This window comes from Melanaphis sacchari, unplaced genomic scaffold, assembly GCF_002803265.2.
Source record: "Melanaphis sacchari strain LSU unplaced genomic scaffold, SCAv2.0 Contig4_pilon_pilon, whole genome shotgun sequence".
Classification (NCBI taxonomy): domain Eukaryota; kingdom Metazoa; phylum Arthropoda; class Insecta; order Hemiptera; family Aphididae; genus Melanaphis; species Melanaphis sacchari.
This window is the reverse complement of record NW_020271335.1, coordinates 6,876,306-6,903,992: the sequence shown is the minus strand read 5'-3', so window position 1 is coordinate 6,903,992 and position 27,687 is coordinate 6,876,306. Positions and strand designations below refer to the sequence as shown.

The following is a 27,687-nucleotide window of genomic DNA, read 5'->3' as shown; positions in this document are numbered from 1 at the left end:
CCTAAATGTTGTATGCGTTTCCACCATGACTGAGTTAGATGAAATCTGCACCCCACGACTGTAATTAATGGCCAAACAACTTTAGAAGCTACATGGATACATGTTCGAAATCGGATACAATCATTGACGGATTGAATTCAAGTTCAAAGCCAGAGAATTTTTCTTTTAATATAATAAATAATAGTTCAAACGTTTTCGATGATTCGTTTGGGAGCAATGAAAACATTAATAGAATATAATGTCCATTTTTGACACAGTGTATTGTAATAAAAAGTTGTAAAAAAAATTTCTCACAGTATTTTAATGTTCCGTCTACGAACATTTTATCTCGGGAACATTTTAAATTTTATTTTGTAGTAAAACTTATTATATTTTCTGTCTTGTTGTTATAAAATAGAAAATTCTCACCTCTGTAAGTATTTAATTGTAATAGTGTTAATGCTGAGTGAACTTCGGAAATAGATTTTGGTAGTGGTGGAAGTGTTTTTATTCTCGCACGATGAAATTATGCTTCTGCGAATGGAGTTTACATCGTTTAATGTTATATCCACAACATTTGATTGAACTTCTTCTTGTATTAATTTTAATGGGCGTTTAGAAATTTCATCTACAGCTTTCCGTTTTAAATTATTAGAAATGGTTACGTTTGTTAAATTTTTACGTGGAAAATGTTTGTGTAGAATAACCGATTTTAAAAGCATCGTTTCGTTGTCACTTAAAAACAGCTTTGACGTACACGACTTTGATGTACATCGCCATTTTACACCAGCTTGTGTAATACGATCTTTATATAAGTATTATTATTTAAAACTAACAAAATATTGTCCTTTTCATTATACATTCGTGTAATATTTTCCATCATGTTAACTACGTCAATGCTTTCCGTAATTCGTCTACTAAAATGTACTTATTAAAGACGTATAAAGGACCATAAAAATAATAATTAAGATATAATAAATGATAATAACAATCGTATTCCGATAAAGCCTAATAAATTATTGTTAGGTACTCGTTACTTATAAATCGATTATCCACTCGGACGCATCTAAAATAACGCATTTTGGTAAAATCCTTGCTTTACACCAAGTAGGCTATTATTGTTTATTAGTTATTACAAAATACAATATTATATATTATAATTCCAATTTCCAAGCATATGAATTTGATTCTATAATTTTATATTTTATTTATAATTTGTTTATTTACATTCCCTATTTTACGAGCTATATATTGTAATCGTGTATATATTAACATGTGAGGGCAACTGGTACATTTGGTTGAGGGTAACTGGAATATTTTTAAAATCTCGATAACAGCCGAGGAGGGCAACTGGTCAACACCAGATAAAACAAAATGTTACCTATTGAAATAATAGGAGGTATATACTCGTGGGCATACGTAAACTGCGCCCAAATGACCTTTTTTTTTGTAAACTGCGCCCAAATTGTTATCCTTGTTAAAAAGGTATAATGTAAGCTGCGCCCAAATTTATATCTATGTTAAACAGGTATAATGTAAGCTGCGCCCCGTTTGTAAATTATACAAAACTTTTAACTTATTAAAGTAAATCTATGATGTGTACTTTTCGATCAAAATGTGTTTTTGTCCAAAACCATAGTATTTATAAAAATACTAATACGTTATCGAATAACTATTGTGGTATACGATAACTGATGATTATCACTACATCCGACATAGGTCTGCTAGTACTTTAATCAGTGAAGTCACGATGGCCGAACAATTTGTATCTCAGCGCGAAAAAAGCTTGAAAATAATTTCAAAATTTAAATTTCGAAAAATAAATCGGCCTTTAAGTTCAGGTGAGGTTAAGTGGCGATGTACAGTTAAAACGTGCACAGCATTTTTAAAAACGGTAGGTGATGACGATAGAATCACAGAACAAAATTTAAATCATAACCACAAATCATTAAGTGACCAAAACCTTCAAAAACAATTCGTGACTGGTATTGTGAAACGCAAGGCAACAGAAGACATATGCACCAAACCTAGTAAAATATTTTGTGATGTTATTAAAAAATTGCCGCTAACGGATAATTTACAAGTAAGTGAAATACGTAATATTAAAAGAAATATATATAATGCTAGAAGAAAAACATTGCCTCCATTTCCTAAATCAATTGAAGAAGTTCAATTAATTCTTGACGAACGCGATGTTCAAACCAATAGAGACGAGTTATTTTTATTAATAAACAACAAGGAGTTAAAATATGTTGTTTTCAGTTGCATTTCTAATTTAAAAGCTCTTGCATTGTCAAAATGGTTGTACATGGATGGTACGTTTTCATACTGCCCAAAATACTTTACACAAATGTTTACAATACATGGTTTTATCAACGGCTATTATATACCACTCGTTATATGTTTACTTTCCGATAAAAGTACAATATCATACACTAATTGCTTAAAATCTATTTGTGAATATAGTTTCCAAAACAATATTACTATATCACCTTCTGATGTTGTAATAGATTTCGAGAAAGCTATTCATTTTGCATGTAAAATTGTTTGGCCTCAGATAAAGATACACGGATGTCGCTTTCATTTAACACAGTCGTGGAATAGAAGTATTCAACAAAATGGTTTGATTAATGACTACAAAGATAAAAACAGCGATATTAGAAGGTGGTTAGTTCAATGCTACGGTTTACCATTTCTAAGCCCTAAAAGTGTGTCTGAGTATTTTGTAAATTATTTAATGGAATCAAAGCCTGACGACGAGAGAATTACACGATTTGCTGGTTATTTGGTTGATGTATATATAAGTGAAGAAGCTCAGTATCCACCTGAAATATGGGCTCAAGCATCAGCAGAGTCAACTTTAACCACCAATGCATGCGAGTCGTTTCATTCGCACTTTAATTCTAGTTTTTATACATGCCATCCAAATATTTTCATTTTTATAGAAAAATTAAAAGAAATTCAAATAGAAACGTATATTAAATTAAATAGTATAAATCAACCCTTTAAATACCAAAATTCTAAAACCAAAAAAAAAACGCGACAAATTACAAAATTTGATTAATAAATATAATAGTGGTCAAACACCAATTTATGAGTATGTATCAACAATATGTTATTATTTGTCCTAATACTATACTTTTTAAAATTATATATATTTTTATTCTATAAACTGATAATAGCCGTATTGAACTAAGTATAAATAAGAAATGTTATTATTTGTTCCAATATTATACTTTTTAAAATTATGTATAATTTAGAAATTGTAATTTTGTAAAATATAGCTTTTAATTTTTAAAATTTTACCACAGCGCAGTTTACATGTTACCTTTTTATACCTGATAAAAACACGGGCGCAGTTTACATGTCACCTTTTTATACTTGATAAAAACTCGGGCGCAGTTTACATGTGTGATTTTGTGTTTACCTGTACCTTGGGCGCAGTTTACAATCGCCGACACTCGTGAATCATGCATTTTTTTTTCACCTCACACCTTATTTAATGGTATTGGGACTTTATAGTAATACCCTACTTTAACTCATATTATCATAATTGTATGGACAAATATTATTTTAAAACGTAACTACAATGATTTAAATAAAATATGTATGCGATGATCAACGGAAAAATATTTATAATGTGAAATGGAAACATATATACAATGTTAAATAGAAACATACACATGACGATCAAAGGTAATGTTTCGTAGAAACATCTATGGTATGATACAAGGAAACATAAAGATAATGTTTTTTGAGTGTAAAATTATTATGGTCATTAGCAAGCACGGGGACGTTATCGTAACGTCAATGCAACGCATATAGGGATATTATATGTCCTTATGAAATGTCCTAGAAACATCAATGAAATGTAAAATTGCACAGTGGGAGACTATACCTACACAACTATATATGAAAAATTCTATTGCCGATAAACATGTCTAGCAGATAAAAATATTGTAACTGCATAGGTAAAATATTTAAATTGCATAAAAACACAGTTCAAGAAGATGAGGTGCAATTGATCCTTTCTACCTCGTATCTACCACTGCGTATAGTTGCGTTTTTAACTCGTTTTTATATTTTTATTCTATGTAAAATTGTAATATATTATTGTGTAGGACCTACATATGTAATATTAAATTCGCACGAGTAAAGTGGGTCAGATATTGATGGACGTAAGGGAGGTGGTTGAAGGAGTAAGCCCTTACAAGCATAAACTGATCCTCCTTCCCAATAAATTACTAATTGTTTGAATACAATATATATTTTATTCACGTAAATAATCAAGTTAAAAAAAAATACAGTGCATAGGCTTTAGCCTTTTTTAATAAGCGTATCAAGTTCCGCTTATGTGTATATTCATCTGTATTGAGTTACATGCGCAAAACCTACGCGGTTGTTTTATCCCTATACGTTCTGAGCTAATGACTTTCTCCAAAATCTTTGGATTACTGCTACATATTGGCTTTAATGAGGTACTATGGTATACGCTTATTTATTTTACGCTCGTTTCTTCTAAAATAGAATGATTCGAGATTTCATATACCACAGTGCAATTCAGTTTAAGCAAACTTCCTCGATTCAAAGTACGCACATCCTTCAAACGATTACAATACAATTTTAACGCAGTGCTTGGTAAAAACATTTTTATTGGTTTAAATCAAACATTAAGTCAAACACTTCGCCCGCATTACAATGCCCGTCTTTTATTTAATTAATACCATCGCGCCTATAGGTACACTCTTGACAAGTTTCACTACAACAACGTGTCTGTCCTTGTTTTCGCGTACGACAGTGTTAAATAGATAATAAAAAATTTAGTGTCATCTCGAAGACTGGTCTGACCTATTATATTTACATATGTTACTGAATATATATATTTAATATTTATAAATATATATTTCTACATCTACATTAAAATTATATAGACGGTTGTCAGCAACTATAGTTCAATTGCATTAACAAACACGTTATATCAAAAATATAAAAACTCGTTTATGTGATTGAAAAAACTTTCGTTTTTTTATGAAAATCAATAAAGGTAAATAATAAAATATACATACCTAACAAAAGTGCATCGATAATTTTATAAACTCAAGTTAATGTTGTTTACAAAATCAATTAAACGAAGAAAATTGTATTCTTAGAATTATTTTCCTTGTCGTGAAAAAAATCGTTGACTCCGTTTAGGTACTACAAAATACCTATTGTTAATGAAGCTAAAAAAGATGATATTTGAGGGGTTGCAAATAACTCAATTAAATGTTTCTTAAAAAACCTTATTCAACAAGTTCACATTAATAAAGTATTAAGACAAGTAATAAAAAAACACTGAAATATTACGGTGTTTCGTAAGGAACCACTTTAATGTCATTACTATTCATTATGTTTATACCCAAACGGCTTACTTAGTTTAGATTCTAAATGCTCATTCTTTTATTTTGCTAACGATACTACAGTTTTAGTCTATAATAAAAATGATTTTAATTTATAAAGCAACGAAAATAATGTCTGATATAAAAAATTGGTTTAAAACTTATTCTTTAAAAATTTATTTTAATAAAAAAAAATTAAATTTGCTATATTTCTTTTACTATATTAATAATAAAAAGTTTTAATTTTTAAAAATTCGTTGAAATACGTGATACAAAATTTCAATATAGAAAAGTTGTATATATACTTTTAAATCACAGTATCTTAGTATCGTGAATAGATCAGTATTTAAAACGGAATTTTCGTATTATTTCAACTGTGAAAAAATTAAGGAGCATTTTTTTAGGTTTAAAACACTAAATTGTATTTTATTGCTTAATACACTATCTCTTCATTAATTAATTAAAAAAAAAAAACTATTCTAGATTATTCAAAACTAAAATCATTAAAGTTTAAAACCTTTAATTTAATTTAATTTATAATGCTTAATAACTATACGCAAAAAATAAACGTTAACTTGCTATCACGTATTTAATCACTATTGCTTTGCAGAATCCATCATATTATGATGTTAGATGAAATTAAATCAACAGAAACAAAAAAAAAAAAAGTAGAATATTAGTTTCTTTTAAAATTTAAAAGTAATGCCTACTATTGGAGAAAGAAATTGTACTTACTTCTACTTACCTATTATTTATTTAATACAATTTTATAAACATATAGAATGGTTAAGAACTATTTTAAATGATACCTATTCGGTATATACACATTAAAGCATCAACCTGAAAGTTTCACAGAAATATTGCTTTTTAAAATTACCTTTATTAATATTTTATGAATCGATAAAAATCTGTATGTATGGAAATATAAATTAAATAGTTGCTGAAAATTTAAGTGGTTGGTTGTAATTATATTTATTTCAAAAAACTCTAATTAATTATTTAAAGAAATTAATTTGTGAATAAATTTAATGATAAAAGCTCTATAGATATTTAAATTATAATATACATACATGTACATACATGCATTTATAATATTTCAAGTAGATAATAGTTTATATATTACAGACTTTACAAAATAAACTAATTTAGATAGACAATTTTTATTTTTATTGAACAATTTATAGGTATCTATATTATTGAGATATCATTTCTAAGAACAATGTAAGAATCTAGCCAAAAACTTTCATTATTTTTCAGAAGATGAAGAAAACTCATTTGTAGTGAACTAACTATTTCGATAGCATATACTATTTTATTACTTAAACTCAATGGTGCCATAAGATGAGCCAGTAAAATCATAAATGTTTTCCCTTAAGAAACAGTAGGTATTTCAAACTTTATTTTCAAACAGTGGCATTTGGCTATTATTCTATTAAGTGTCTAAATTATATTTTAACAAAATATACACATAAAATAAACCTATTACAAATTAGATTCATGTACAATCAACTATTTTATCATACCAATTTTAATATATACCAATCATCTAAAACCCCTAAAGTAAACATTTTTCAAGTGAAAATCATATATAATATGCCTAATGTATTTGTAAACGATGTACATAATACATATTACGAATTATCTCAACATGGTTGCCCTTGTACGAATTATTTACTGTAGATATAAACTACTACCTACCTGTATTTTGTTGTTTTTTCTTATGTTTTAATGTATATATTATACCATTTTTATGTACTGGAAGCTTATAACTTATATCATACATTTGCGATTCAAATATTTTTTAATAGTATGAAAGTTATGTGATGAATAATTGATTTAAAAATATATTTAATTTGAAAATCGCGATTATGAATTTAATTTTTCTATTCATAGACTGTTCGTTTGAATATTATTCAAACTCACATAATACTGTTGATATACGATATAGAATGATAATAATATATAATAACATTTATAGTTATTATTACATTAATGTAAATTTAGATAATTATTTTTGTGATTGAATCGGTAAGTAGGTATTATAAACTAAAAATTAATTGTCTTTGAGATCTACTTCTATCAAAACTCCTAAATTTGCAATTACAAAATTTAACTAACCGCAAAAAAAATATAAAAGTACGGACGTGTCACGTGAAATTAGTAAAATAATAAATTACTTAGGTTTGGCCATTTTTTTTATTCAATCGTTTTGAAGAAAATTAATCATTTGGGTTACTTTTACGCGTTTAGGATATCCACATTTTAAAGGGTTTTTAGAGATGTTACGTATAAAGTTCATTTGGAAACAAGACATGGATTAAAATAGTTATAAATTTTACAAACTTTGCTTATTTACAATTATTGATATGTATAATATCATAACTCAATCGCATAACTCAATGAGTGCGAGCAATCTTAACTTCGTGTTTCAAATAAACCTACACGTAAGTTTATTCATTTTTTTGTGAATTAATACATAAATTATTAAACTCAATTTTTTTTACTCTACTTTTTAGTGATTCTTGCATGACTGCATATGGTGCCATCCTATCAATATAAATATATATATATATAGATCGTCTGAAAGGCCTACTCATGGAAATTTGAAATTCACCACACAAACACAATTTGATACGTAGGTACTAGCTGGTAGATACAAATGATACAATATATTGTAACAACTGTCGATCGGAAATAGATGAATAAAAACATGAGACATCGCCGTTGTAAAATGTAATACTTATATTATAGGTACCTATAAAATAATCTTTCAAGTAATGATGAATTAAAATTATATTTAAGTGCTATAAAAATAATTTTCGTTAGATAAACAAAAGTGCCTGAATGTTAATTATTATTAAAATCGTTTCTATAATTTATTTAATTATTATAACCTATTTAAGTTATTTACTTACAAAACTTTATTATAATTTAAGACTTGAAGATTTTTCTCACCATAATATTTAATAATAGTAATATTAATTAATTTAATAAAAATATTAAAAATGATCAATGAGCCGATGTATATATTTTTTATGTGCGTTCAGCTTTTTTGCATTACTTTATTGTTATTATTAATTTCATTACTTATATGAAAACTTAAAAAACCTATATTGACAAATAGTCCCGCTCAGAGTCGTTTTTCTTATACCATGTTTATTGAATTAAAATTAAACACACACAATAATAGTAACCCTTTTGACATCTATTGTATAGTCAAACAGTACCCACTTGCCTATCTTTTTTATTATTAAATTAATATCTTGTATATTTATGAATTAAAAATATATTATTGATTTTTTTCAATTAAGCATTTTTATTTACAATATATGTTAAATTAATTTTAAATTATCAAACTACGAGGACCTCTAAGGTGGTAATAGAGCAGTGGTCTTATATTGAGATGGTAGTATTAAATCTGCTGACTTGTGAACATACTTATACAAGCTTTCAGCCAAAATTTTAATGCGATTTAGGAGTTATAGAATTTAGAGACTTAAGTCTAAGTTTTTTACTCATAATTAATCGTTAATATTTTAGAGGTTTTTTTAGATAATGAAATGATTTCTTTAAAAGATAATTAAACGAACCTTTCCTTTTTGACTACATTCAAATTTACCTATTTTATGTTAACAGATTGTAAATATCCATTAAAAAAATCCTCAATTAGTCAATCACTACAAGAAAATGATTTAATCGTTATTGTTTACAAAAATCCATAGTTTCGATTATTTGGTTTCATGAAAGTGAAAACCATTAGTGATGGTCAATATATAATTAGGTTAAGTGTTTACTCTCTTCAAGTTAAGTGTAGTTTGTTATCATCAACGATGCACGTTCATCAGGCACAATATTTTAAATGTTGTGGTTTATATAGTTAGGAGCATTCCATTAGCGTATAAATAGTGCTCCGTGAAAAATGTTAGTAGTTTTGTATAGTATTTATTAATCACGTTAAAAATGCGGCACGTACTAAAGTATTATACACAACCATTGTGTGAAATGAAAATAAAATAATTCAAAAAATATATTTAAAATACTATATTATTATAATAATTTAAAACAAAGAGTAGTTTGATTTTATTTTTATGAAAATACATAGTATTATGACGTATTTAGCAAAATTAATGGCAGTGATATTAATACAAATATTATGTTTTTCTGATTTTTAAATTTTAAACATTCAGTCGCATATTAGATTAGTGTAGAAAAATAATACGTTTTTATTTACGAATAAGTCGATTGTATGGTTATTACTTTGTATAAGTTTACGAAAGAGTGCGTCCAAAACAACGTTTTCGTGCTTTAAGCTAGAATCTTATTGCGTGTACATTAAAACGGAATATGATGCATTTAAACCAGAACTTGAATTTGAAAAAAAAATTTGTTTTACGTTATTTAAAATTAAAATGTTATACAAATGTTGAGTTTATCGTTATTCAGAATTAAAACGTTATTCAACTTTTGCGTTTATCATTATTCAGAATTAAAATTTTTAATATATTTTATAAATTATAACTATTAAATAATTGAAAACTAATTATTTAATTTAATGATTTTATGTCTTATTTTATGATATATCATATATTTTTTTAATCGTTTAGTTTTGTGTTATTTAACTATTTATGTTCATAGTTTTCCATTATAATTAAGTTACAAATCTCAATGGTTTTTTTTTTCAAATTAAACGTTATAATCATAACGTTATTATAATGTTTGCAAGCCCTGATTTAAACTTATTTAAGTATGTTTATTATTTAGATAAGTTCATAGGCGTAACTAGATCTTATAGTTAGGGAGTTCTAGCTTTAGTGTTTATAAAATAATTAAATAAAGTGGAGATTTTGCTATTTACATCCCTAACAAACATGTTACCAACAATAGTTATTAATAAATGAAAAATAAATATTATCTTTAATAATTTTATAGTGTGAGTGATGTGTCTATATTAAGAATCATAAAAAAGTGGCGTATAGGAAAACATAAAATTATTAAAATATATTATTCTAATTAATAACTTTCAAGTTTGATTTTCCTAAAATATAAATGAAAGTTAAAAATTTATAAAAGAAAAATTATAATAAATACCCTAGGCATTACAATTTAAGCTTAGTACCTATTGGCTATTAGCAATTTTTTTTTTTTTTTTTGATATGTCTTCGTTATTTAGAATATTTAATAAATTTTTCTTAATCGCTATGATAAATAATCTAGAAAATCGATTTAAGTGTAATAAAGTTGATCTTTAAGTTATATATTCGAATTCGTTTTTTTATAAGATAACTTGTTGGAACATTATAATTCAATAACTAAAAACTAAATATTTTTCCATGATATTAATAGAAATAGAAATCGATATTTGAAATTAAAATTTAAAAATGTCATTTCCCTCAGTGAAACTAAAAACTATGATAGGGGATTAAAATAAAAGTTGGGGGCCTAAACCCCCTAGTTATACACTTATACCATGAGTAAATGTAAGAGCAGTTTAGAGCAAATAATACTAATCTCAATTAGTTTTCATTGTGTATGTATACAATTATTTAATTATTATTATTTTGATTATTATTATTAAATACCTTAAGTGCTACATTTTACTGGGTGATTTTTGAAGTGAGGTTGTTTGGTTTATTTTAACAACTGTGTTTATATTATATATAATATATACTTAAATTATAACCTTTTAATATTTCAGTATAACTCAATTCAATTAACCAATTAAAATGCTTGTTTCTGTTATACCATAAATGCCACATACACGTATAAAATATTTAAACTTAATAATCGTTCAAATGAATGTTTGTTTTCATTTTACATTCAGTACCAATAAACCCTAAACGATCAATGGTTTACAAAAATGTGATTTTTAGAATTGCTGTAAAATATATTCAGATTGTAAAAGTTTAATCGGATCGCTCTTTTAATGATTTAATGTTAAATATATTTAGTCTACACTCCCTGTTCGTGAATCATGATAAGAAATTACAGTGCGTTTTTGAATACTTTTTCCATATATCAGGTGCTTATTTTAACTGTTAGCACTTATAATATCATATAATAATATTAACGTTTCTTTAAAATATTTTCATTTTGATAGTTTAGAATGTTTAGATTAAAGTCTATATATGAATCGATGTCTTTGAAAAACTTTGAATTTATCATTTATAGAGGTATTCATTATTTAAAAAAATGATAAAATGTATACATTTTTAATTTTTATAACTTCGCAGAATATTTTTCATAGATAATTATTTATAAGAATTAAATCTTGAACAAACATTTAAATATTATGGTTATTACTATATTATATCTTATAAGTTATAGATATTTAATGTTATTATTCGAAAGAAGAGAAATGGCAAAAGGCAGTAGTGATCTAATCTACTAGTCTACTTAGCTCATCGAACTTCTAAGTTTTATAAAGTTATAACTTAAAATAAATTAACTCGGTATAAACTGTTTTGAAATTAAATTTGTATACGAAAAAATTCCCAGAAAACTATTTTGATTCAAAATATGAACTTAAAAATTATTATATATATATAATAAAAGTCATTAAAAACTTAACAATTAAAAAATAAAAATAAAAATAAAATATAAATTTTACTAAATACTGGGTAAAAAATATATTTTCAAAAAAGTTAATTATTTTCGTGATAACAGGTGTTTATTAAATCCGCCCCGTATGTATAATATAATATATTATAAAATATTAATAAAATATGTAACGAATATACATTAATTGAATAAATAGTATACTGGTTTATTAATAGATGGTATTTAAAAACACACTTCTCAATTGTTAATGCATACGCATAACTTAAGAAGAAAAAAATATTACCAATTTATCCAGTATTACGGTTTTACCATAATTTGTATATATTTATATATATATATATATATAAGTATTGTTATACGCGTTTGTGTACTGTTGGGTAGTCGATATATTATCCTAGTGGCTGCAGCAGTTCTGAACTTTTGAAAACGCCTTCGGATCAATCGACCGTATACTAAACTGGAGCCAAACTCGTAATCTGTATATAATGTTCATTAATATATACGTATATACATATTTTATTATAGTAAATCATTAGGTATAAGATTTTAGGTAGTAGGTTGCATTTATTTAAAAAAAAAAATAAAAAATAAAATAAAATCGGTTGGCCCGTGTTTGACGTGTCTTAAGCCTAACACGGTTGGATTTGACATTATCATGTAAAAATATAATAGTTACTGAGTTGTAACGATCTTAAGGTAGTGTTGGTACTAACTCAGCGAGAAAAATGAGCTACTTTTACGTACTTACATTCGTTAGAATTGTTTTCACGCAGCAAAAATAATATTGATAATAATAATAATAATAATATTACTTTAAATGTCTAAAATATGTATAAGAGATATAAATATCAATATATTATGGTGTATAATATAATATCATTGATTATAAATATTTATAACCAATAATAAAATATATTTATTACTAATTATTATTAACTAATCACAAATTTTGTTTACAATTATAGTATTTGAATCACACGTCTATTTGCACCGTAAATTAAAAAAAAGAAAATTATTAAATAACATATAATAACAATAAGCTTTTCTCGAAGTATACAGAACATTTCTTTTTTGAATTAGTCGCGTGAACTTATAAGTTATATTAATTATATTATGTTCTTTATTTTTACTTATATTAACACGAATATATTGTAGTAATATTTAAAAACTAATAATTATTGTTTGTTATTTGTTCATAATTGGTAAGTCGTTAATTATTTAAAAAAAAATTGTTTTGATGTGTTTTTCTCAAAAATTATACCCTACTTGCGTTGCTTTTCGAATGATGATTGTCAAAATAAATTAGAGAAGTACACGTGAACTGTTGTGTGTGTGTGCAACGTAAAGGCTACGGAACCTATACTCGTACTATTCCGATTGAAAAGCTATGTAATTTCATTACAATTTTATCTGAGTATAACAAGTAAAATAACTAAATTACTTTTTAAAAGTAACTTACCCAACACTGTCTAATTACGGTATAGACGTAAGTTAGTCCGTGGTACCCGTATTACGCGTAGGGCTAAAATAGTATGATGTAATAATAATATTATCTATAGGTCATAACATAGTTATCATAGTCCTCGTCGAAATCATTATCTATCTATTTATTTTATTGATACAATTCGCGTGTTGACATGTTCGCGCGCGAAAAAAGTTTGGCGTTATTACCGCGATATGTATTTTTTTTTTTTTTTTTTTTAATCTTTAGTCCTTCATACAGACGGCTCGTTGTTAAATAATAATAATAACAATACCATATCCGCGACGGAAAGTGATAATTATGTGTTGTCTAACAGATATCAAGATATAGATAGTACCTTATAAATTACGTTCCTCGCGTTTTCGCGCACACGACGTGTACGACTTCGTTATTTTATGGTGATTTGTACAGTTATTGTAGGTATACATCCACGTTTTACGGCATTATGATACGTTAATCGTAACGATGCCGTAAGCAACCGTTTTTACAGTAATACTATATGATCACGTAATTTAAATAACTTATAATATGTGTACCTTGTAATAATATTTGATCGCGTCAAGATAATCTGCAGCAACTCCACACTAATCGCAAACTGCCTGTAGTAGTATTATAAAAAAAACAAAACATATATATTTTAACAGCCAGTGGCTGTTAATCGATCGGTTTTTTGAGTGTGTAATGTGATTTATGAACAGTAATTTAATATAATATGATCGAAACGTTTCACCAATCTATCTATTCGCCACACTATTACCATGTTTCATTGTACAGGTGTCGTTAAATTCGCGAACACGATGTATTTGTTATATTATATAGATCACTATGCTAAATGTCTTCTGAAACAATAACGAACAAGAAACATTATATGATAGTCACAATCATAGTAATCATAATTATATATTATTATTATTAAACGAGTGCTTGTGAACCAAACCGCGAGACCCTCAACGAGGGGAGGTGCACCGCGTGGACAAGTGCCGTCGCCGCCACCGCCAACACCTATGATGATGCCGCGTTGTTGGCTTTTTCTCAGTCGCCGTTCGCCATTCCTGCGGGACGGTTACAATAATTCGCACGTAGTCGTAACTCGTCAGCCGTGTCCGCGTCATCGTCGTATTGTATTATATATATATATAACTACAGTAGTATTGCGTGAACAAGACATCCGATAACGAACATAATATAAACACTGTAGTTAATGGCACATTTTATTATTACGTTGAGATAACGAGAACATATTATTCAGAAAGAAATTTTTGAAAAATTATTCTCTAGCATCAGTTATAAAACAGTTAAAAACTGTTAACGGTCTAGTCGAACTTTATTTTCCTCTCCCGGACGTGTTACAAAAGAGTTCGCGTTTAAAACCACGAAATATTTTCATATAAAAATGCACTTCACTCCGAAATAGTATATTATCGGTTTTACCGCAATAGTATGAGCTTGATCCATAACTCGGAATATCTCCTGAAACGCTGGTAAGTTGGGTTATAATATTTTGGTTTCTACTTACGTGAAACCCCATTTGAAAGCGAAAGTGTAGGTAATTTTTTTTGTTATTTAGTTGGCGACTTTGATATTTTTAACATAATTTATATCATGACGGTTGAACTGCATGCAAACTAATTATTTAATATTGGTGGTCGAATACAAATTCCATTACTAGAGCATTATAATCTTGGTCGTTTTTTATTTTGAAATGTTTAAACGCAGCCTTGACCGACGAATTTTTACTTAATAGTCTGTATTACATTAACAATAATACAATGATTTAAAAACACTGGAATTATCAGCGTTATAAAGATGTACCTATGTATGTCATGACAAACAACCAGTTAAAAAAGGTTTCAATAAAATTACATTTAGGTAGTTTTTTTTATAGTCATTTATAATTAATTAGATGGGGTTTAAATAAGGTATATATGAATTATAGTGTAATCATGCGATCAAAGTGTAAGATTACGTAAATTTGTTTAATTTGAAAAACTATACAACCCAGAATTCAATTCTGCAAAAGTTATATAATACTTTATAATTGATTCAAAACTATACCTAACAAAATCAAGCACTACAACTAAACACTTATTCAAAAATAACACGTACACTGTAAGTTATAAACACTATATACAAAATAAAAGTTAACGATACGAACATATTAGATAGTCCTAAGTTGATAGGTTTAATATGTTATTCAATATATAAAATTCAAACAAAAATTAAAAGTTAAAGTTTTACATTCATCATTATTCAAATATCCATTATGGTGTTTTATTATAACTATAACAATGGTACTATATTTAAAATAATTATTAGCATTTGTTTTAATGTTTTATTTTAATCTAGAAACTAAATACTGATAAAAATGCTAAAGTGACTATCTTATTTATGATGTTAGTTTATTATTTTATCAAATATTAATAAGAAATTTAAACATATAGGTACAGTGATTACTCGTACAATCTCAATATACCTATCACGATGTACCTGTATGTAATATAGTTTATATTAGATATCATTTATTACTAATTATATTCACTATTAATAAATATTATGTTTAAATTGGTTGTTGCTATACTACATAACGTTCATTATCAATAAATTAATAATGTTAGCATTTAAAGTTAATAGCTATTGATAAACATCATGTTCGGTGAATAATGCATTTATTTATTATGTTAATAGGTACAATTTATAGACAAATATAATATTTTTATTTTTCTTTCTTTTTTTGTAGGTGTGTTATTGAGCCCGTGATTAATAGGTTATTGTAGTGACAAAACTGTTATTTTATAGCAGTAAAAATGTGGTAATTTTTTTCACTATTAATCTCTTGGTTCATATATTTTTTTAAGAATCATATATTTTATTAGAACATGACAATTGATACAGGAATTTAGGACTGATTGAAGCCTATTGATTACTATAGTAAATTTTATACTCAATTATTTAATGATTAACTTAGCTAGTCTTTGGTATATATACTTACAATAACAATGTATTAAAAATATTTATTTAAATAACATTATACTTTTGTATTTAAACTTATTATCATTTATCAAACGTAGATTGCAATAGAATATGTATTTAATATTAGTTCTTGAAAACATTTTTAATATTCTTAATTCATGGTCAATGCATTATTACAATAATATAGGCATACAACTGTGTATACAGTTTATATTATTGTGTACACTTTGCGATATTGCATTGTTATAATTAAGTTACAGTGAAAATTATTTTTGATTATTAGTTAGTTGTATGGATGGTTCTATGTTGAGATGGTATTATTGAATCTATTAACTTATGAACAGATTTAAAGAAACTTTTAGCCACACTGAAAATGTGATTTAGAAGTTGTAGAAGTTAGAGATTTTAGTCTCTAAGTTTCTTACTAACTACGAATTAATTGTTAATATTCTTGAGGTTTTTCAGTTAGTGAAATGATTTCTTTAAAAGATAATTACATGGATTTTCCATTTTCTTCTATATTAAAATCTTATTATTTTAAATTTTAGTTAATAGATTGTAAATTCAAAAAATTAAAATAATATTATAAAAAAAATTCCTTGATCAAGCAACCTATATAAGAAAATTAATTAATCTTTATTGTTTATGAAAATCCACAGCTTCAATTATTCGGTTTCATAAAGTGAAAACCATTCGTTATGGTCAAAACATAATTAGGTTAAGTGTTTGCTCTCTTCAAGTGGGGTGTAGTTTATCATCAACGATACATGTTCATCAAGCACAATATTTTGAATATTATGGTTTATATAGTTAGAAGCATTCCATTAATATATAAATGGGGCTTTATTCAAAATGTTTGTAGTTCTGTATAGTATTTAGTAATCACATTAAAAATGCACTACACAGTATACAACCACCGTCAGGATGAAGATAGAGCTATAAGTTAGCATCGAAATACATTTTTAAGATACTTAAGATTTCTTTTCAATTGAAACGTATTAAATTTCAAAGGAGTAGATAATAATATATTATTATTATTCAATTATTTTTTGTAGAAACAACAAAGACAACACTATTATTTTATCAATTGATAGGAATTTGAATGATGGACGTTATATATTTAGTCAAAAATTATTCTTAATTTTAAAGGATTAAAGACTTTTTTCTATTTGATATACCAGATTTTTTAATCTTTTTTTTACCTTGATGATTATTTTTAAATGACTATTATGTATATAGAACGTGGCGTTCTTTTACTAGCGTTTTACATACCCAAGTATTAATGTAATATACGTGTTATTAGAATTTTTTATTATACGTTTCTACTTTCTTAACATCCTAAAATTAAAACAATTGAATAATGTGTAAGTAATTTTTAATTACTGTATTCATTAAAGTATAATAAGCTATAATTTTTAATCGAATGAATTATTTTACCTATATGTACTAATTTTTTGTCATTTTATATTTTCATAATCAAACCGTGATTTATTCTTAGTTAAAATAGTATTTATTATTAGACATTTAAAATTTATAAATTCTTTCAATTTTTTTTTTGTTCTTTTGTTTAAATATTGCTGAAAAATTAGTACTAGATTGAATCGTCTTTCTGTGACCGACAAACTATATTTTTGAACTAATAAATCGTATAGAAATATTCAAAATGTAGATTATCATTTCAGTTTACTTAACAATAAGTAAAACTTTGTGAACCTATGTTTAAATTTCACTCTTAAGACGTTGAGCAAATGTGGGATTGTACAAAATCAAAGAAATAAATAACGTTGTGGCTTAGCTCAAAGTTTTCTTGTGTCTTAATTAGCAGAGTTTACATGGAGATCAAAGCTCATTGAAAACAATCCTTTCGAATATTAGATATCTTTATCAGATATTTCAGAGTATTAGCTAGTCTAATTTCTGATTGGTATTATATTAGTACGTATATTTAACTTAAAATTGAATATTGCATTTTTTTGTAATTTTTAATAAATCAATATTTTCAATAGTTTTTAATAATTATTTAAAAAATATAAATAACCTATATGAAAAATAATTAGGTACATTAATGGTATCATAGTAGGGCAATAATTCACTTATACCAAACAATTTTACGCTGGGTCAAAACATTTAAAAATTTAATAAAAGGTTTTTTAAAGCTGGTCTTCAACATTCAGAAAATATTAATAAAAAAACGTATGTCTATTTTTTTTTTTCAACTTTGATACAGTTGAATACTTAAAAATGTTTACTATTAATATTTATTCGAAGGAATTTCACGTTTTTTTATTATTTATCAATAAAATAATATATTATACATAAATACTTACATTTATTATAAGCTATTTAAATTATAGATGAAAAGTATTCACTCAGTTTCCGCACAAATTCATTATTTTTCGTATGCAATAGTTTTCTACAGAATTCAAATTTAACTCATCTGATACAATGGCCCATTTAATGATGTAGTACACTTGAAACCATACAGTAGATCAACTTCTCCAATTTTAACTTATTAATAATAAGCACATAATGGCTTACCAATTTTATGTTGAAAATAATAACTAACCTTTAATATAACCTTAGTATACTAGTATGTACTTCAGTGAGTAGGTAGTTCAAGTAGCTCACAAAAAAATGGCCAATATTTGGATGTTTAATTCACTCGTATATGGCCAGTACATATCATATAAATTATTAATGCATTAAAGTTAATTATTTGGACGTTATTATAGTATAATTAATATAATATTATAGAAGACCGTGCATTTTAAAAATGAATAGTTAATGTAATAGATATGAAGGTCGGTCAATTTTGTATAATATTAAAAAAAAAAAATTTTAAGCAGCCAATCAAATTGGTAAAATCATTAATAAATTTACATACATTTAATTTTTTTAATATAAATATCAGCTATTAGAGCAATTCTCTCGAAAGTTTTAAGTGTCAACATTATTCTACTATTTATTTGTTGAGTACTGCAATAATTGCATTGGAATAATTATAATTATTATTAGGTATTAATATTACACACCAAACTAAAATCATTTTTAATAAATCTTCGTTAAAGACTTCATTTTAGGGTGTAGCAAATGAAACATCATCTTGATTTATGATACTATGATATGATTTATTCGGTAATTCGGTATACAGTACAAGTTTCCAACACAGAATGTATAAATAAAAACTAATTTCCATTTTATTATACATAATTCTTTGTAGTTTTATAGTTTCTTTGTGTAATTTTCGAAAGCGTACAAAAAGACTGGGTTTTGTGTCATTTTCTTTTATACAATATGTTTTAAATTGAACGTCTTAAATACATTTCTGTATAATAAACACTGTTCAATTTCATAGAAGTGTAAAAAAAATAAAAAAAATAAAACGTAGCATCCTATATTTTATTTTAACAATAATTGTGTTATCTTTCAACAATATGTTATGGTTTGTAAATATTTAAAATAAGCGTAAGTTGCAGCAATACCACGAAAACAATTGATTTCAATAAACGTTGAAAGGTCTTAGAGATATATCTTTATTAAGTATAAACAGTATTAAACATAATGTATTATTCAGTTATTGATTAAAAGTAATGGAAATTATTTCTTGTAGCGCAAATATTATCTCTATCAAAAATGATTTTATACGTATTTTACCCATATGTTATTAATTATTATACATTGATGGACGCGTTATGCTTTCAATAGGCTTGTGTGTTAAGAAATTATAGTAAAAGTAATATTACACCTTTGATTATAAATTATAATATAATATATTGTCAATTAAGTGTCGTCGTATTATGTTGGCTATGCGTTTTTGGGTAAAACAATTAAATCCTAATGTAATATCGAATGATATTAATTATGATTAAAGGTGGTGGGGCAACGAGGTAAGCGGGCTGACGTTATACAATCTGTTGAAACAATGCATTTTAGCTGCCGTTCGGATAGAGTATTGTGTAAGCACAACTGATCTCAAGTAAATGAAAAAAACATGTCACCTTCATAGACAATAGCTACAAGTTATTTTTACCTTGAATTTCCATTTTTAAGTATGGTAATATTGTATGCAATATTGTATATATTGTATTATTCTATCGTAATAATATCAATAAATTAATTGACTGAAAAATATAATTATGAATTCTTTCAGACTGTCTGATAAACGCGAATGAAACTTTGAAACGCATCCATCACAGTGTTTCTGCAGAGACGTGCATATATGTAACTTAAAACAATACATATTAAAGTCTAAGCATCAAATTTTATTATGTGGATTTAAGATTGTCAATATGAAGATATTGTTTATGTAAGTTCTGAAAAAAATCAAAAAATGATATTTCATCTTAAAGACACCTATTATAATTGCATTATCTTGATCGATATTTTACATTTAAAATTAAAGTAAACAAAAATATGAAATGTAGTTCAGTTTTTTAAACTAAAAAACCATTTTGTTCTTTACAGAATTGAAAATTAATTTCATAATAACAATATGTTTATAATTTTAAAACATTGACTAACATAGCGTGTTTACAAATTTGTGTCTCAATTCGGACGTCGTTATTGCTGCTTAGATAATGATATTATGATATAATATTATTATTTAAAATTATTTTCTAAGCAATTTTAGTACTTAGGAGTTATGTTTAAATAGACGACTACTTGAAAAATTAAATACTTTTAAACCGTCACCGTTTTTGTTGTACGCTTAGATTATATTTAAATATATGTGCAGTATAGGTATACTAACTATTTTTTTTTTAACTTTTATTTTTAACAAATACAATCTATAAATAAATTTTACAATAAGCATGTTTGAGGATTTACTTTTTTGGCATGGTTAATATGATGAAGTAATCACAATCACTCAGCGGTAACACTTATTGGCTAGAGAGTTAGAGGTTAACTAATTATTTATATTAATTATATCACATAGGTACGATTCGGTGAAGTATAAGGTCTTATAACTATTTGTATAGATGTATTTAAAAACAACTTAAGTATGTATTAATTTTCTCAACAGTAATAGCAACGCCGGATATGTAAACAGATTTAATTTGCTAAGATAGTGTAGACAAATGTCAGGATAAGTTAAAAGTACTTTTTATTTTTTCAATCAAAGTTAAATTGGGTTATCTGTTAGTTTTATTGCTTAGAGATTTAAAATGAATATATTTAGTTGAGATTATAATTTTTACATAAATTTATATCGAGTTGTATTTACTTAAGTTATATTTAATTTATACGTTATTTTGATCCTTAATGAAATATGAAAATTTAATTTTTCAACAGTGTACAATTTAGTATTTATAATACAAATTATGAAATTAAAAATAACACTTCTTTTTAAATATAAAATTGTATGTCTAAAAGTAATATTTTTTATTAAAACATACAAGTAAAAATAATAATTACATTTATAATTAAACATTCTTTAACAGGATTTAAATTAAGAAAAAAATTAACTTAACGTGACTATACAATCAATAAGCTTAACAACTACATATTATCATGAAAAAATAATTAACTCGTTAAGTAAGAAGTTACTTTGAAAAAAAGTAAATCGATGAGTAACTTTGTTGAAAAGTAACTTACTACATTAGTTATAGTATATTACGAGTACGTTAGTTTCAAATTGAAGAACGTGTTTCTAGAAATTTTACCTCATAGTTAAGATAAACTCGGTTTGTAATTTGCATTTTCATTTTCATTTTTTTTTTTTTTCATACACAAAAACAATTATTATTTTAATTTTGTTTGAGTAGTTATGTATAATTACATTCGTATTTCAGTACATTATTAAAATGCAGGAAACTTTTTGTTTCATAATTTGTTTTTAATTGTTTAGGTGTATTGGTACAGTAGTTAATTTATTTAAAAAATAGCTTATCAGAAGAATCTCATAATCGTGAAAGTGTAGTTACTCGAAACATATGTTTTTCGAAAACTTATCGAATAAAACCGCAGCGCAATACGTCTATTATAGCATTCGGTTATAAATAAAATTACGAACATTCGTTCTAAATTATCATCTCCTGACGTAAATTTATTTCATTTAATTTTACCATAAGTATATTCATATTGCAAATTAAACGTGTACATATCTATACGATTCTACTGAAAAAACAAATTAGGATGACAACTCGATGAAAAACTAGCCTACGTAGGTATAACAGCTGTAAATGACAGCACTGACGTATTTTATCACAATCTTATGAATATTCTAATTCGTTCTAATCTCTTGCAACTTTTGCAATTTTTTCTGTGAATTAAACTCTTGAGTTATTTTGGATGATTTTCAGTTCAAACATTATTTTGCAGTCTTAAACTTTTAATTCAAAGTTAGTCACATTCATTTAGCTTTTAAATTTGGTCCTAAAATTATAATATTAATATTATTTGACAAACTATTGTATAGAACTGAGAATGAAATAAAATTTTTAATTTATAAAATAAATAAATTATAATATAACTAAGGAAAATAGTTTTAAATAATATATGCATTTATTAAAATAATAATTTTAGTACATTACATATGCGAATAAACTAAGAACTTTAACGTTTAAAAATGAAAATAACACTGAGAAAATTTAAAAAACTTAATTGATCAATTATAAAAAGCATATCATGATAAAAAAAAAAATATTATAATTGATAAGTTATTGATATCATACAGTGGATTTATCAATCACGTGATAACTACCATATTTTCCTTTAAAAGTAATTTTATTCAGATTATGATTTTTATATTATTTATATTTATATTTAGATTAATTATTCTTATAGGCCTCATATTTTTAAACCATTTAATAAAACGTATTTTGTGACGATACTAACACTTTTTGTTGACACAATTTTTTGCAATGTTGATGTGTTGATGTTTTGAAATTAAAATTTGTTTCTGAGTTATTAAAAGATGTATATACATTTAATGGATATTGGATTAAATATATTATTTTACTAGATAGCTAGTTACAATTTTTAAAAATTTTCTAAGTTTACATTATTTAAAAAAATTAAATTATCGCAGTTCTCATAATATTATTTCCTAAGCCCGTGATCCTAACAATATTATTACTTTTACATACATTACATTTAAATTACTCAAAAATTTCTTATTCTTATTTTTATCGATTAGAAACATCAACATTTTCAAAACATTCATCCGATTCGGGATTAATAATTTATCATATACATATTTAAAATTAAATTTATTGCAAATAATACATTTTTATTACATACTCGTGCATACATTTAGTGTTTAAACATAAGTTTAAATTTTAAATTTTTAAACAGTTTTATAATCATGACTGTTGAAATCATATAATTTTAACTGTAAAAATTGTATTATTTATTACATTTATGTATATAACGTGTAAATATTTTAAGAAAAAAGTTTCATCATACATAAATTAATGATAATTTATTAGTTTTGAAAGATTGTATGCAAAAAAATTTTTCGTTAAAGCCATAATAGACTATTTTGAAAATTAAATTGGAAAGCCATAATGAGTAGTATAAAACGAATAAAAAAATATTTAGGTTTTTTGATCAAATTTATCTGTGAGCCACTGTAATATTTCACTGAATTATAGATTTAATTTTTAATATTATGACATTGTCTAAAAACTTATTCAAATAAAATGTATCCAACACAGATAAGTTTTAAACTGTGCATTATTATTAATTATACTAAATTTGTTCAGTTTTACATGTTAACTTTACTTTTTGATATTCTACTATTAAAGCGTTCTATTAATCAGTGATAATTCAAAATTAAACTAAAATGTAATTAGATATGATATATAAATGGTCAGTTTTAGTTTTCGTCAACAAACCATTTTTAGTTAATATTCAACCAATGGATTTGTTTTATTTGATCATAATATTATAAACCAAACAGATGATGTAAATTGTAGTCTATAGTTTCAGTATTGTACAATAGTCTTGTCAAAATAGATACATTAAATTAATTGAATGATTTATGGTAAATAGAAATGATAATGTAATTAATAGATATGTATTAATAGTAGAACATAATGATATTATAAATTATAGTAAGTACATATTTAAATGTTAGACTTTTTAAAACAAACACTTTTTCTGAAAATTTGTATTTATATATATATATATTTATATTATATTAATTGTAATAAGTTATAACTTAAAGTTCTAAAAAACTAGTTGTATTTTTACTCTATAAAATATGTTTGCAATACTAGATATTATATTTATTATTTTTATGTTCTTGGCATCTACATCGAGGTCATTAAACAATAATATAATATTGTATTGGAAGTTTTAAATTTATTTTTTTTATCAAATGTGATAATAGTTTTTAGCTTATATAGCTCTCACTCGAACGCCATAAGTGACATTTTAAATTCATAGAGAAGGATTTTGTTTTATATCCTTTAAGGACCATTGAATAAAAATAATAATGTTTACTTTAAAAGTTTTATTAAATCTATGCAGTTGATTAAACATTTAATACTCTTTTTATTTAAAATAAGCAATTTTTTTTTAGAATTGATCAGGTATAATAAAAATGTTTTGCTAGAAAAATTAAGAAAGTAAATTAGTGTCTAATACTGTTACTGGCACATTAAAAATATTATTTACCACTTGACCTTTTGTTACTTTTTGTTATTCGACATAATACCCGTTCTTTTGATTCATAAATCATATTATGAGAGATAAGTTCTTATAACAATAAAACCAATATGATGTTTACCGAGCTCACTTTATTGTATTTGATACAACGTTGGTCGTAGAGAATTTCAATATAGAATATTGCAGCTCCGGGAACAAATGCAAAATATCAAATAGACATTTACATGACAGCGTTACGTCAGTAATAATGAATTTTGATGTGAATCTTGACCATTAATTATAACATTTAAGTTGATTTCTTATAAGCAAGCGCATTTTCATCTTTTCTTTTAACAGTGAATTTATTAAAATAATTATGAGATTTGAAATTTTTTAGTATCTACAATTATTAAGGGTTATATTTTCAAATATTTAGATTTTTAACATAATTTAAAATGTTTCATGTGGTGAAATAAACTTATCAAACTTGCATATTATAAGTTATAAAGTAGAAAGTTTTATTTTTGAAAATGTTGGTATATTTATTTCAAAATTCGAACTAGTAGATTTTAAGTTATTAAAATACATACATTTATAAGGAATAACATTATAGTTGTCTTGTCTATAAAAATTGTTTCATAAAACTATAAAATAAATAATGTATTATTAAATTTAGAACTTATTACTCAGTCAAATTTACAAAATATAAAATGTTTTTAGTTGTTCAGTCGAGTCTCGATAACTCGAATGTCAAGGTAGATAAAATTTAATTCGACTTTTGTATTTTTCGAGTTACATAACTTAAATTTCTTTAAAAATACGAAAAAATTCAAGTTAATTTTTTTTTTTTTATTTCTAACTATAATTACAATTAAAAAACTAAATTTTAAAACTTATTTCTCATATATGTATTTATTAATTAAAAATTTATTAAAAAATCATATTTCAAAACACAAAATATGTATGATTTTTACAATTAAGAGAAATTACTTGAAATAAGAGTTTGACGTTTGGGCTGTTTAAAAATAAAGTCTTCAATTTACCCCCCTCCCCTCCAAGTATTTGAAAAGTATTTCATTTGCACCTTAGGTTTTTTCAATGAACACTTACTTTATCAAGTGACGCTTTTGCTTCTATTGTAAAGTCAACTAATAGATATTCATCTTCTTCGTCTTTATCTGAGTCAGATTTAGGAGTCGGTTTCATTGCGTTTATAAAGTCTTGATTACTTAATACTCTAGTTGTATGTATCTTAGTGTTTATTTCAGTAAATATATGAAATGTAATTTCTGGTTCTATTTTATAGCGATCTACTATAATTTTTCAATCGGAACCTCCACCAACTTCTATATGAGTATATTTAATTTCTTTATCCTTAATTGAAATTCCAGATTTAATAAAACAGTTAAAAATTGTATTTTCCTCGAAATTTTACCATGCTTTATAATACATTCGCATAATTTGTAACAAGCTTATCAAAAAAGATCTTTCTTCATCGATATCATTGACCATTTTGTGAATAACTTCTTTACGATATAAGATTTTAAAGTTTTGCATTATACCTTGGTTCATTGGCTGAAGTTATGAAGCCATATTTGGTGGAAGAAATTCTACTCTAATAAAATTGATTTTTTTTTTTTTGTATTATGAACAGTACAATTGTCAATTAAGAGGAGTACTTTTTTCCCTTTTAAATTCATCTTTTATCAAAATTAGAGAGTTATTTTTCAAAAAATGCACTCGTCATTCATGCTTTTTCATTTGATTCATAATCTAATGAATATATTTTAATACTTTTGAAACTTTTGAGTTTTGCCGATTTTCCAATTAATAGATCAAGCCAGTCATATTTGATCCTAAAAGAATTGTAACTCTTTTTTTACTATTTTTTCCTCCTGCACAATACTCTCCTTTTAAAAGATATGTTTGACTTGGTAAACACCATAAATGTCATCAGGGGAATATTGATTTATTGTTGTTAAGTATTTTACTAACCAATCACAACACATTGATTGGTCAACTGAAGCGTTTTCACCACATATTTTATGAAAAACGACGTTATTCCTACTTTTCCAACCGTTTAACTAACCTTGACTAGCTTTAAGTTGTTTGTTTGTTTGTGGTCAAATTTAGTAGCAAAAAGTTTAGCCTTCTCCTTTAAAATTGATCCATTTATTGGAATATTTAAATCTCTTCATTGAATTAATCAATTGAGTAAGCTAACCTTTATATAGGTTTATTCAGAAATCTTCATTTTTTTCATGAACCCTTTATTAGTTTCGTACTTCCGTAAAATATTGTTTTCATTTTAGTTGAAGGTGTACTCGGTGGAATATGAATTTGCTTGGCAATTTAATTTTTAAGCTTACCACTTTTAGTAATTTGATTTATTATGTTTACTTTTCAGCAATTATCAATGTAACCAATTTACATTTAAAAGACATAACTACAAATTGTACACGCTACACAATGAAGATATACGGCAACTATCGATTATTTTATAGCATAATAGTACATAGTGATAGTTTCATTTGTACATTAATGATTGTAAACCAGCTGTTATTTTAATGATAAAATGTAAGAAATAACTTCAAGTTATCTATGATCAACTATTTTTATACTTGACTTATCGCATAAAATATTGCATTGAGTGTATAGGAATTTTCTATGGACGAAAAAAAAATTCGAATTATCGAGACTTGACTGTATATCAATTACTATAATTCT

At 25.1% G+C, this 27,687-nt stretch overlaps 1 protein-coding gene across 3 annotated transcripts in view; it reads left to right on the top strand.

Moving 5' to 3' along the window:
* The first annotated feature begins 14,448 nt into the window (after positions 1 to 14,448).
* The window catches only part of LOC112598705 (gastrin/cholecystokinin type B receptor-like), a 134,793-nt gene continuing 121,554 nt past the window's right edge, over positions 14,449 to 27,687 (top strand). Inside the window, exons 1-3 of one of the 3 annotated variants that reach the window (XM_025345255.1) lie at positions 14,449 to 14,879; positions 20,240 to 20,422; positions 20,519 to 20,674. In XM_025345255.1, the coding sequence (XP_025201040.1) occupies positions 20,658 to 20,674 (17 nt within the window). In that variant the 5' untranslated portion in view covers positions 14,449 to 14,879; positions 20,240 to 20,422; positions 20,519 to 20,657. The remainder of the gene's footprint in view (positions 14,880 to 20,239; positions 20,423 to 20,518; positions 20,675 to 27,687) is intronic. The other 2 variants (XM_025345257.1, XM_025345253.1) reach the window with 2 other exon arrangements.